This window comes from Phodopus roborovskii, unplaced genomic scaffold, assembly GCF_943737965.1.
Source record: "Phodopus roborovskii unplaced genomic scaffold, PHOROB, whole genome shotgun sequence".
NCBI classification, from domain to species: domain Eukaryota; kingdom Metazoa; phylum Chordata; class Mammalia; order Rodentia; family Cricetidae; genus Phodopus; species Phodopus roborovskii.
The window spans coordinates 510,593-524,859 of record NW_026125894.1 but is presented as its reverse complement, the minus strand read 5'-3'; the positions used below and the strand labels follow the sequence as shown (position 1 = coordinate 524,859).

Below are 14,267 nucleotides of genomic sequence, written 5' to 3'. Positions count from 1 at the left end.
TAACTCTACAATCTAAGGGAAACATTCCAAGATTATATGTGTGAATGCCTTCTATTTATCTCTCAAGGGGTTTCTTTATACTCAGGCACCTTCACAGTTCTAACCCATGAGTCATCCCAACTCCAGTGCTTGTGACTTAAGAATGAGTTTAACTGAGTTATGAACCGGAGAAGGAATCAGATAAATAAAGAAATTCGGCCTTTTATTTATACCATCTTCTTTTCTTGAACTGCCATTTCTTACTCCCTACCCTTTCTTACCATGTTAAATTGAACTCATCTGTTATGTCTCAGTGTGAACGGCATTCTAACTAGGAGACTTTCACAGACCTCTAATTAGCTTCTGCTGGGGACTTACCCCATGTATCTCATGCTTTCCTATTTTTATGCATAGACTATTTTATTATGGTTACTTGCTTTAGTCGTCTGAATTGCCAGCTAGATTCTAAGTTCCATGAAGGCAGAAATAATGTCTGCTTCACAACCAGTGTCTTGACACTGAGATATGCTTAATAAATATTCATAGGATAAATAGAGATAAATGAAAATATTATAGACAAGCTATCGAGCCTTAAACAAAGTTTGTGAGTCAAGATAACAAAACAGGATGAAGACATTCTTACCTGAGCATTCGGTGGAGCTTATGAGGCGTCATCCCACACCCATCATCAGTAAAGGTCAAACAAGGTTTATTCTTGACCTCCTCAACATCTATGAAGACTGTCCTGGCAGATACATCGGGATCTACAGCATTATCTGGAAAGGTAGAACTCTGTGATATTAGAACCCCCTTCTCAAAACTCTATTAAAACCTCCAGTTCAGTACCAAGATCTATAAATCTGTCTTTAATTCCTTCCTATGGATATCCCAGAAGATAAGCAAGGATACATTAATAGCAGTGGGCTCACTGAGTTATGGAGACCAATGGACATGATGGTAGATGGAGTCATGAAGCTGATTTCTAGGTTTCATATAATGGATGATCCTGCAATCTGATTTCCTCCTTACAAAAGTTGGAGTCTATGGGAAAATGTACTGTTTGCAAAGCGTTTTGTTTTGATTTGTCTTCCCTACCTCTTGCCTCTAAGATACTTTACAGTTTATGAACACAGTAAAAGGTGGATAGAGTGAACAAATTGAACCAGCAGGTTGGGTAAAGACAAATGAATGAATGTACTGTATGCACATTAGTTTCTTCGTTAAAAAAAAAAAGAAAGAAAAGAAAAAAAAATCTTATGCTTTTTGATATCAACTCCTCTGTTAAAGAACATGGGTATTGGTGTGGTGGTGCATACCTTTAACCCCCAGCACTCAAGAGGCAGAGGCAGGAGGATCTCTGTGAGTTTAAGACCAGTCCTGTCTACATAGCAAATTCCCAGACAGCCAGGGAGATTCTGTCTCAAAACTCTCTCTCTCTCTCTCTCTCTCTCTCTCTCTCTCTCTCTCTCTCTCTCTCTCTCTCTCTCTTCTCCCTCTCTCCCTCTCTCCCTCTCTCTCTCCCTCTCTTTCTCTCTCTCTCACACACACACAAGCTTGTGTGTGCACATGCATGCACACAGACAGACAGGTATTTTTGCTAACTCTGTTTATATTTATAAAGACCTCAACGAGTCAGAGGTTAAAATTAAACATTTAATTGCTTGCTTAAACCTCAGTGATGGCAGCAAGCCTGTTTAGAGGGAAACAGTGATTCTGCTGCTTTTCTGTGTCAAATGTGAGGCGGTCTAGCACTTGAAACAGAGAAAAAAATTACTGTAGAAAACTGCCTAGAAACTTCCATGGTTCCCCCTGAAGTGCATCTTCACAAACAGCTAATTATTTTCAAAATTAACCTTATTAAAAGTGTCATGTCCTGCATTCCAGGAGTACCACTATCTGAAAGGCCACATCTATGGCCACAGGCACCAGTTTACACTATCATTAACTGATAAAGATTACTAGTTTCGTTCAAAGTACCCTCTATACAAAATGTTGGATAGTACTATTGTTTAGGCAGGGTTTTCCCCCTAAAGGTTTATGTGCTAGAATCTCTGTCTCTGGTGTGGTGATCAGATAGTGGACCCTTTAAGAAGTAAAGTCTAGTACAGTGTAATTAGGTCACTGAGGATGCTACCTTGGAAGGGACTAACACCGTCAGATCTGAAAGGACTGGATCAGTTTCCACTAAAATGAGTTGTCTTAATCCAAGGCCACCCTGTGTGTTTGGCTCCTTCTGTACATGTTGAGCTCTGTTTTGACTTCTCTGGCACATTGTGATGCAGCTAGGGGGCCCTTTCAGGGATGCTGGCATGATGCCACTTGGATGTTCCAGGCACCAGAATCGTGATGCAAATAAATTTCTTTATTTACAATGCACTTATGCTTGAGCATTTTGTTACAGTGACACAAAGTGGACTTACACAGCTAGGTACCTAAATCATTTCTATTTCTACTAGTTTATTTTTAAGCAACAGAGACCTTCCTTTCTATATATCCTTCTTTCTCTTGCTGACATTATATATGGCTTTACTGATACCATATAGGTGGGCTGAGATAGCCACATGGGTTTCTGATTGTATACTTGCATCAATGCTGTTGATCATGTCATTTCTCCATTGGGAACACATGTGACAATCAAGAAAAGTATTACACTTACTCAAAATACTCATTTCTTTACAATATAATTACCAGGATCAGTTACAACCACTTGGGTGTGTGGAATGTCTGCCAAATAAAACGAGACACAGATTCATTTCAAGTGACTCAACAGTGCTGCCAGTCATTGATAAAACTGTCACTGACTGCAATCTGGAAAAAAAAATATGGACAGCTCCAGAAAGGAGTTATGAGGTCAACTGTAATCAATCTGTAAGATCCAAGTAGGACCTAAGCTCCATATAAATGTGGGGCTATATTTGAGCAGAACTTACAAGTTGGTAAGCAAAGGTGGCATTAGCAGAAATGTAGTTCTTTACTTTGTAAGAGGCCGTTTTCTCCCCTTTAACCATCAGGACCTAGCATTTTACATCTGTCAGCATTCAGGAAATTTTACTTGGCATGCAGTCTCTTATCAGTCACTCCTGCTGGTAGACAGCCAAAGCCATTGAGACCAATACAACTTGTCAACCAGCTGGATAGCATTTATACATGGAAAATGATGAATATCCAAGACCTTCTTCTAATGCTTTATGGACATTCACAATTCAAACACACAAGACACACTGACCCCAATCCCACACATATACACTGGGACATGAAAGGAATCAGTTTATGGGCCTCTAGCAAAATCACTTCTTTTTTCCCCTCTGATGAAAGTTTGGATCAAACTTGACTAGGTTGTTTTTGTTTGTTCGTTTGTCTGATAGGAGTGTAGCAAAGAATCTGAACAGAGCTTTGAAGGTCTGCTTGCCACTCCATGTCCACCGATCTCAATGTCCTTAATGCTCTGTGTGACTCTGACCTCTTTGGGTCCTATATTCCCTGTACTTGGCTCGTGTCTGACTGCTCCAGACAGTCACCATGTAACTCATGAACTGCCTTGTTGAGACTCTTTGGCACAATGGCCTCTCAAATCAGAGTATAACATGGACAGCCCGATGGATGAACTTCTAGGGCGCTAACAAAGCAACCAGTTTCAATCCCACCTCTTGTTGTTCAGCACTGTAAGAACTGGGCCAGCATGTAGCATATCCTATCACATGTCAGGAAATCTATCTTCTAGCCCAGTTCAGCCCATTTAGACTATGAACAGATATAATGAGAGAACCCTTACTCCTTTACCTAGTACCCAGGTGAGAGCTGTCCTATCTTCCTGTTTTGTAATTCCATACACTAACAGAGTCCTACCTCTCCTCTCTTGGTCTGTGCCATTCCTTACTGAGAGGGCCCTAGCTCCACCTTGCCTTTGGCTACCAAGTTACTTTAGCAAGAACATGAGAATCCTTATAGCCTAAGCCATTCCACATTCATCCTCTACATGATTCCTTGTCTTAAAAAAAAAAGTTCTATAAAGGAAGACTCATACCTCATCAGAACCTGACAGTGGTGGCCACAGGGAAGGAGGAGCCTAACAAATCATTCGGTGACAAGAGAAACAAAGAACGGGAGACTGCTTTGAAATAGTATTTCATGAGCTTTCTATCTGCTCCTGGTTCAGTGCATGTATATTTGCAAGGTTGACAGGGACAGGCTATTGCACTACAAGGCCGCTTGCCAGTAGGGAGAAGTATAAAAGCAAGTTCATCATCTTTGGTCACAAGGCTATTCTTATAGACACACACACACACACACACACACACACACACACACACACACACACACACAAATGGCAAGTATGGCTGGAGTTGTAGCTCACTGGAATACTTGCTGATATGTGGGAAACCGTGAGCTTGGTTCCTATTTAAAAAGTTGTTTTTATGGGGCTGAAGAGATGGCTCAGTGGTTAAGATCAATTGCTGCTCATGCAGAGGATCCTGGCTTGGTTCCCAGTACCCACATGGTGGTTCACAACTGTCTACAATTTCAGTTCCAGGAGATCTGACTCTCTTTTAGGCTTTTTGAGCACCACCCACATATATGTGGTCCATTTATATACATGATAAAAAAACTCATACACATAAAAAATTAATCTTTTTTTAAAAGCTATTTTTAATCCATCTCTCTGCCCTATACACCCCCAGGTTCTTGCTTTTTTCTACTTTCATAATCATTTTTAGTGTACAGGGTTTATTCCCTCTCATCTGTATTATTGCAACAGCTTCAAAACAACCTTTAAAATCCACATGTCTCTGTTCCAGCTCCACTCCTGTATGATCAGCTATCCTGAAGCAGAGCTGTAATCCCCAATTCCCCTTGTCAGGCTAGCAGGTCAAATGTCAAGCCTCCCAGTCACATCCTGGTTCCAGCTCACCTTTCTAACCTCATTTCCTATTTGGAAGTTGTTTGTGCCCTGAACCTGCCACTTACTAGACATGTGACCTTAGAAACGGACACTATCTACAAACCTCTGTTTACTCACCTTTGGAAGAAATCAAAATAGCACTCATTTCCATGAACAAATCCACAAGGACATTTTTGAAAGCTCTTTGTAAACTCTTTAGAAGTGCATAGTTTTGACTGTTTGTGAGCACAGTGCTCTAATTAAATTCATAGACCTAGAAGATACTCTTCATGCTTTTGCTCATCACTTGTTCCTCATGAGTGGAATGTTCCCCTACTTACCATATCCACGTGTCCCGACTCTTCAAATCTCTGCTCAAATGCCCCCTCCTCCACAAAAGCCTTTTGTGAGTCCTCTGTTCCTGATAAACGTACGCCATTCCTCCTTTGTCTGTACTCCTACAGCACTTGTGTGCATCTCTTTTCATGTCACCTTTTACATGGTTGTTACAGAAATTGTAAACCTTCTGACATGTTTTGTCACACCTATTAATAATGCGGACCTGGATTACATCCATTTTCTACCTATCTCGGTGACTTTGTGCATACTGGATATTTAATACATGTTTATCAAATGAGTGATCCCCTAAAAATTAATTTGCAAGTAGAGAAAATTGTTGAAGGAAAAACAAAATGTAAGTTTTGGATTACCATCAGCACTCTGATATTCCTTTTCCCTATTAGTATTTGTGACCTGTTTTTTTTATTCATATATATATATCAATAATATACACATATTTGAATTCATAGTAATGTTAGGCCAGGTCTATGTTTTTTTTTATTTAATGCTTTAAAAAAATCATATAGTGAGTTGAGTGTTATGGCACATGACTGTAATCCTAGCATTAAAGGGCAGAAACAGACAGATTCCTGTGTGCTGAAGGCTAGCCTGATCTACACAACAAATTTCAGGTCAGCTGGGATACATAGTGAGACCCTGTCTCAAAAACTAAAAAAAAAAAAATCATATAAAGTCATCGATGTAGCTTAGTGGCTGAGAACAGAGAACTCGATTAGCATCCATGAAGCTAGTTCAATTTTTTTTTTTTTGGTTTAATTCCTAGTATGACCAAAAATCATGTATTTCAAAATTAGAAGTTGAAAATATTGTTAAGTTTCCTCTCTTTGTCCTTTAAAATAAGCTACATGCACATAGATATCTCATTCCACTATTTCAAGGTTCACTGGAGATATAGTGAAAACCATTAAAAAAAAAAAAAGAATCGTTATGGCCTGGAAATTCAATCTGTATCAATGCTACTTTCCTCCTGAACTTTCTAGATCGCAATCAGCAACCCTAGTGTACAGCATTTTGGGTTATAGCCAAACAAATCATCAAAAAATCTCCATCACCTTTCAAATACCCATTCCCGTTGCTCGCCAACATGACACAAACAAGTCTCATGGCATGGCCATAGCAATGGCTTAAGTACCCAGTGGGGTTCGTTCATGTAGCTTTGAAGGCATTTTCAAGATTTTTGTTCTGTGCTAACAAGCCCCATAAATCTGCCTCCCTTCTTTCGGCTTTTGAAATATTTATAAGGTGCTTGCTCTGTGTGCTGCTGAATTTTTGTGCGGAACTGTTTTTCTTCTTTGCTTTCCGAACAGAACATTACTGCAGAAGCTGATGCAGTCAGCTCCAAGGAAGGAATCAACTGAAAATGCTTTTTAAGCAAGCCATGGTGTACCCTGAGGTTAAGTCCTTAAGTCCTCCGGGTTCATTCCAGCGGGGTGAGGGCGCTCGTGGACTACGGACCCAGCCCTCTGCAGTCTCAGGGAGCCAAATGCACTCGTGTCATCATCTCTTAAGAGATGTCCCATCATTCCTAGACTTTGTCTCTAAAGTTAAAGAAGTCGTTTCCAGATCTTTCCAACGACTCCACACGGTCCTCTGCACTGTTCCTTTGCCAGCTTGGGGCCCTCTGTCGGCCGCCAGCCGCTGTCGAACCCAGCTGCCTCGGGGCCCGATATTTTTATACATTGCTTTTTGATTATTAACTTAGAATGCTAAAGTGACTGGAACATCACGAATCAGACAGAACAAGGGCGCAGGAACCCCACCAAACCCTCCATACACACCTCGCTTCCTGGGCTTTCCGGGCGAGATCTAGTCCGCCCCCCCCCCCAACCCGAGAGAACACGGTGGCCGAGGCCCCCAACCCGCCCGGGCGGACCCGCCCCACGCGCCTCGTGCATTCCTCTCGCGTCCACCGCACCACGCTGGCACCACTGCCCCGGGCTTGCAACCCGCGGCCCGGCCAGCCCTAGCCACTCACCTAACAGCTCCGCGATGGCACTGAAGGGTCGCGTGTGACTGCTGGAGTTGCTCTGGAGGTAGCGGGGACTCATCTGCGGGCGAGAGAAGGTCCCGTCCCGCGTGAGGCCTCGGCCGGCCGGGCCCACCCCGCGCGCCCCCCGCATCCCGGGGACCCGCGCACGCTCGCGCGAGTCCGTCCCCTCGGGGGCCCCCCGACCTACCGTGCTCAGGCGGATCCCGAAGGCCTGCGGGACGCTGCCCGCCCGAGCCAGTCCGCCGCCCGGGGCGCCAGGGCCCGCGGGGGCTCCTCGGTACAGGAGCATTTTTTTGGCCGCCAGGATACTCGCTTGCCGCTGCCGGACCCTTCGGCCGGCTGTCCCGCACTAGATCGCGCTGTCCCCCGACTCGCAGCTGGCGGTGGCCGTCCTGGACTGGCCCTCCCTGGTTCCCACTCGCAGCTGGCAGAGGCGGGGCGCGCTGCAGCCACCTGTCCCCAGCGGGAGGGGTGAAGCCGGAGAAGCCCAGCGTCCGCCCCGCCTTGTCAGCACCTCTCCTGACCCACCGACTGCCGGGGCTGCCCCACGGCGTACAGAAATATGGCGATCTCCTGACAGACGCTCCTCCATCCCCGCCCCTAATTAATTCTTGGCGTTTGCCATAGGCCAGGCGGCCGAGCGGGAAAAGCGCGAGGGGAGGGGGGGATGGCGGTGCGTGGGGAGGGGCGGGAATGTGGCAAGAGGAGGGAGAGCGTGCATGGGATTTCTGGAGTCCCACTTAGGCTGCATGACTAACAGGCAGGATAAGACAAGTCTTTCATGTTCGAAGGACTACGGTTTTGCTATCTGTGAAGATAGCAGACTGGAGCTGAAGGAAATCATTCCAATAGCTGCTTCGAAAGTGTATGGAAGCACCCGGAACTTTCTAGAATGCAACTGGCAAACTGCCTACCAGTCCTTCAAGCATTCAATTTCTCCTTTATACAAGGAGAAACTGAATTTACTTACTGCAAAATAGGAGATTGATTAAGCTCTAGAATGTGCATCAAGCAATATGCAACTTTGAGTGTTTGCACGATTGTGGTCTCACAGTGCACACACCACTTGCGTTTGAAGGCCTGACACTGAAATCCATCTGGTGTCTCTGTGTCTGGGGTTACAGTCTCGAACTACCATACTCGTGCTTACACAGCAAGTACTTTACCCCCTGAGCCATCACAGCAAGCATTTTACCCCTGAGCCATCACCCCAGCCCCTAAGTAATGTGAAATTTTTATTTGAAAACGTTTTTATTATAGCACTGAATTATTTTGTGTGTGTTTGTATAACTGTGTGCCCATGTGGAAATCAGCGCACAATTTGCAGGAGTAGATTTTCACCTTCCACCATGTCATGTGGGTTTAGAAGTCAAACTCAGATTGTCAGGCCTGGTGGCACACACCACTGAGCCATTTTGCCCCGTCCAATAATCAGCTTTTAAAGGACATGCCTGTTGTAGATGAATCTACATTTATATACATGCCGTATTGACTAAACGAGGATGGTTAGCATGTTGGCTTCATATAATAATTTTTTCATGTAGTGTTGGAATCAAACTCAGATCTTTTAAGGCCACGCCAGGCCAATACCACCAAACTGCATGTCTCATTTCTTTTTCTGCATGTGTGCACATGTGTGTTGGAGGGGAGGTTGGAAGTTGTACGTTGTATGTCTTTTTAAGTTATTTTCCACTTTCTTTTGCATCTGAAGCTCACCAATTTAGCTAAACTGCCTAGCCAGTGAACTCCAGGGATCTATCCCTGACTACTCACCACCACCTCAGCACTGGGGTTATAGACACTTTCGTGTGGGTGCTGGGGATCTGAACTCTGATCTTCAGGCTTGTATGGCAAATGTTTTACCAAATAAGCCACTTCTCCAGCCCAGCCTCCCTTTGTGTGTGTGTGCCTGTGTTCATGTGGGGAGGCTTCCTCTGTGTGTGTGTGTGTGTGTGTGTGTGTGTGTGTGTGTGTGTGTATGTGTGTGTGTGTGTGTGTAAGCCAGAAGCCAACTTCACTTTTTTTTTTTTTTTTTGAGACAGTGTCATTTGGTGGCCTAGAATTCACTACGTGTAGGATGGCTAACCAATGATCTGCCTGTTTCTGTCTCCCCATGATAGGATTGCAAGAGAACACCAACCCTGGCTCCTTTTAGAGCGGGAGTTCTAGGGATTGAACTTAGATCTTTGCACAGCAAGCACTTTCTTAACTGAGCTATTTCAACAGACCCCTTTGTTTTCCAGACAGACTAAGCTCAGGCAGGTCTCTATCTCTCTCCCTTCCTCAGCCTGTGCTTGGACACAGGGGAGGGCAACCATAGCCAGCACTACGTTTATCTTTTGTTTGTAATGAAAACATTTGAAAAGTCTAGCTATTTAGAAATTTATAGTACTTTATTGTTCACCACAGACTCCTTATTGTTTGGTAGCATAGCAGAACTTATTCCTTCTAACTATATACCTGATGCCCAGTTCTGCCAATGAGGGCTTCCCAGTTTACCTGTTGTGGGACATTTAGATTAAATATAAATTTTAGCTATTGTGACTAGGACTACAATAAACATGGAAGAGCAGATGTCTCCTCTATAATGATTTAATTTCCTTTAGATATGTACCCAACCTTGGGTTTTTTAGATTATGTATTAATACTGTGTTTAATTTTTTTTTGAGGAAGCTTTTCTCAGAATGTGTATACTAATTTGCATTCCCACCATCAGCTTATAAAAATTTCATTTTCTCCACCTTCATACCATCACTTGTTTTCTTTGTCATTTTGTCATCCTAACTAGAGTGAGGTGTCATCTCGTTGTGATTTTCATTTTAGTTATACTGAGATTTGTGTGTGTGTGTGTGTGTGTGTGTGTGTGTGTGTGTGTGTGTGTGTACATGTGTACTGAGATTGGACCTGGGGCATCACACCCCATCACACTACCACTGAACAATCTATATACAGCTTCCTTTTTACCTTTTATTTTGAGAGAGGGTCTCATTGAGGTGCCCAGGCTGACCTTGAAATTACTTTGTAGCCCAATTAGATTGAGCATGCAGTCATCCTTTCTCAATATTTCAAGTAGCTGGGATTACAGGCCTGAGACATCAGCCCTGATGAACTGATGAACATTTTAAACTGGCCTTTTATGTCTCTCTCTTTTTTTAAAAATTGACTTCCCCCTATAAGCATCAGGAAACTGGGTAAAAGGTTATATACATAGTAAACAATTGGTGGGGAAGAGGCAGTTTTTCAATGGTATAAAAATGTGCAAGTTGCCCAGGGCACTCTGGTAATGCACATTTTTGTGAGTAGTCACCCATGCTGGGATAAGGCTTTTTGGTAAAGCAGCTGCCTGAGTCACCCACGTTCCTCTAAGTAATCCCTCACCAGTACCCCTGTAAGTAACTCTCCAAAACCTCACTGATTCACCAAACTAGATTTGAATAGAATTATTTCTTTGATCTGCTCTTGCTCTTTATCTGGCACAAATAGAAAAAGACTCCACAAAGAAAGGCATGCAACACTGTGTAACATGATACCTTTTATTGAGTAATCAAGTATATATGCATGCACTTTCATATAGATCTATATTCAACATATATATGTATCTAGACAACTTGATGTCCATGGGGGACTAGTTTCAGACACCAAATTCTGTATTTGCTCAAGTTCCTTGCATAAAATGGTATAGCAATTGCATATAATCTATCTTTATTTTCTCACATACTTAAAGTAATCTCTAAATTAATTTTACTATGTAAAAATGTAAATGCTATGTATATCAGTGTTGTGCTGCATTGTTTAGAAAAAGTGACGATAAAAAATTTGTATCCGTTCAGTTCAGAAATATTTTTAAGCTGGGGTTTTTAAAAATATATGTATTATATAAACTGAATATATAAATGTATAAACTAATATAAATATATGTGGATATATAAGTAATTATGGGTGTACAAGAAATGCATGTAGATAATAAAATGTATTTATTTAATAAAATATATAAATATATGTATAGATACAGAACCCATAGATACAAAATGCACATTGTAGACACACAATAAAAATAATATATAATTCCTTGTATTTTCCTTTTTAAAAATTAAATTTTTCTTTAAATGTCCAAGGTACACAAAAGTATAGACAACAAAATAATTAATCTCTGTTCACACATTGCTTTGGTGCAGAAATGTTTAAACTCATATAGCTACACATACATACTCATAATTGAAATAAGTAATTCTTTTAAAATGTCTATGTTAGAGAGGTTTTAACAGGAATGCTTGTGTCTGATGACCCATTCAATCCCTCTTTCAGAGCAGCCCATGACATTTCTTCCTCCATAAACACAGCACGGCATTTGGGAAGCCTTGTTCTTCCCTTGGTTTTTACATCCAAGCCTTGGCAATTTCTCAGTAGGTCCACTGACTTCCTTCTTCTACGATGTATATGTATGATTCCCCTGTCCTGCTTGATTCTGGGTATTGTGAATGTGTTTTACTATTGTGGGATTTGGGATCTGTGGCCTCATATGCATGTAACATCATGATTGATTGGCAGCTGGGGTTCCAGTGTTTTTCAGACCCTTTCCAGCTCTCTGTGTCAGTCAGGAGTGATCCACAGAGGCAAGTGCACTGCTAAGAGTCCTGGGCCTGGTCTCTAGATTTGCTGCCACTAGGAAGCCCTAAACAAGACAGTAAATGGATCCATGCAAATACTATCAGTGCTGCTCCACAGGGCAATCAAAGGGCCATGACATGAAGTTCCACTATGTCACTCCCAACAAGGCTTCTGAAGCAGCTGGCCCATTAGTGAAGGAAGATGGATTCCAGAGTACTGAGCTATTGTGAAACCCCCGGGGTTTGCTACACAGAACCAGGAAGTGCTTCTGCAGGACGTGGCAGAACCCTGGAGCATCCCTGTTAGCTTTTGTCCTGTGGCTGAGCTGTAGGAATCACATCCAGTTTCCCTTTGCTCTAGGGCTTTCGGGTCATAATCTTTGACCCTTCTACGTGATCTCTGTTATTTCATGCTGTCTGTTCACTTGGTTGGGGTTGAATACCTTGCCCTGGAGGAATCACACAGAGAAGGGCTTGGCATTGTCACAACGGGCTCCAGGTTTTTTTTTTTTTTTTTTTTTTTTTTTTTTTGTGTGTGTGTGTGTGTGTGTGTGTGTGTGTGTGTTTGAGTTTCTCCTATCATGTTCTGACCTATTCTCTAAGGTCACATACCCCAAGTTCCTGGGGGGACAGGATGAAGCCCGAAAGGTATCAAGGTATCAGGACTGGAGATGAGCCAGGTGTCTCTGGAAGGCACTGGTTCCTGTCCTGACTCCTCCATTGCACTGCCCTGTGATCTTAGAAACAGATAATCCCCCCAAGGAAGCACACTGAGCCAGAGCATGTGGGCAGAAGGGTGAGGGCGGCTCTCGGGATACACTCGTGCAGGCAGTGAGAAAACATTGCTGAGCAGACAAGGAAGTGCAAGCAATATGCAGCTCAGGGTCATTCAGAAGTCTTCATGGACACTCCAAGAGGTCGTGTTTGTGACAAAGAGCCAGACATTTATGGGCCATGTTTAAACAGTCACTGGATACAGGCTGTCACCTGGGGATGATGCATAACCTTAGGCTTTCTTCAAACAAAGCCATTCCTGGAATTGGAATCATCTGTGTACTGTGACCACCAGCATTCCCTGAAGCTGGTGAAGCTTGAGTGTGTCAATAAGAAAGCAAAGGCAATTGCAAACATGGAGGAGGGGCCTTGGAGCTAGATTTCAGTTGGACTCCAGGTGCCACAAGCTGTAGGAGATTAGGAAAGTCAGTTATGCTCTCTAAAGCTGTTCTTCCCTGCATGGTTGTTCGGAGAAGCAAATAGGTAACATGGGAGGAATGCCCCTGTAAAGCATCACAGACCTCAGTGAGTCTTAGTTCTCTTCTCTGAACCCAACTAGATCATCCAAACAATGATCTGAAGACTAGTTTGCAATGACGACATGCTGTCTGTAAACTGGAATAGTCCTTGCTAACTTATAACTCTAGAAATCTGTCCATGGCAACAAAATCCCCAATATATGTCCAAGCTGCCCCTGGTCTGCCTGTCTGTCACTTGCCCAGGACCCACGGAACACAGATTACTTCCTCTTTCCTCTGTCAAGAAACCTTAGTCAGCATCACTTGGGCATTTCAAGGAAGTGCATTCTCATCCACCAGGTGTGGAGCCAGCAGGCCCAGTCGCTGTAGGTTGTTCTCAATTGCCACTGCTCTGGAACTCAGGGCTCAGCATAGCTCACTGACTCTGGGGATAATTAGTGCCTCAGTTCCCTCCACACTCTCATGTAGGAAGAGCAAGACATGACAGCAGGGGTTAAAAAACCATAAAACAGCAACAACAAAAACACCAGAAAGGCAGGGATTTTGCCATGAGGTCTTGGACTTAGTTTGTGCCTCTTCAGAACAGCCTCTAAGGCTATGTTTCTCAACATGTTTACGCCAGACCAATAGCACCTGCACCACCTGGGGGGGACTATGTCACAAATGCACATTCCCAGACCCTCCCCACACCACTTGAGATGATTCCGATAGGGGTCCAGGGACAGATTTGACTCTGGCTCTAGTTGCACAAATAAGGTTACAGGCATGGGGTGGCTGCAATTCGCTTGCTTTGAGGGGGAGAGAGAGAAGGCCTTTGAGACAATGTGTTGTGTAGCTCCAGATGGCTTGGAACTTGCTATACAACCAAGGATGACCCTGGACCCCTGATCCTCCTGCCTCTACCTCCCAGGTGCTAGAACTACAGTCATGGACCACCATGCCAGCCTATAATTTGCTTCTTCATCTTCACATTTTCTGGCAACTTTTTCCTTACTACACAGAAGAAATCACAGAAGACAGAAACACACTGATGGAGAGGGTTTCTAATGCCACACTTCCTAATTAGAAGGCACTCCTTTTCCACTTTACTTTGGATTTATGTCCTGACCAGTGATGTTGAATCAGGCTGGTGGCTGATCTAGCTTGATTTGCACTTAGTGCTTATTTCTCCAGTGGCTCGTTGCTACTGGAAAAAAGCT

General features: G+C 43.3%; 1 protein-coding gene across 1 annotated transcript in view; it reads right to left on the bottom strand.

Moving 5' to 3' along the window:
- The window catches only part of Morc4 (MORC family CW-type zinc finger 4), a 55,739-nt gene extending 47,978 nt beyond the window's left edge, over window positions 1–7,761 (bottom strand). Inside the window, exons 1-3 of the mRNA XM_051178914.1 lie at window positions 7,396–7,761; window positions 7,194–7,266; window positions 623–755 (exon numbers count right to left, since the gene is read on the bottom strand). Coding sequence (XP_051034871.1) covers window positions 623–755; window positions 7,194–7,266; window positions 7,396–7,497 — 308 coding nt within the window. The 5' untranslated portion in view covers window positions 7,498–7,761. The remainder of the gene's footprint in view (window positions 1–622; window positions 756–7,193; window positions 7,267–7,395) is intronic.
- Window positions 7,762–14,267: the final 6,506 nt, after the last annotated feature.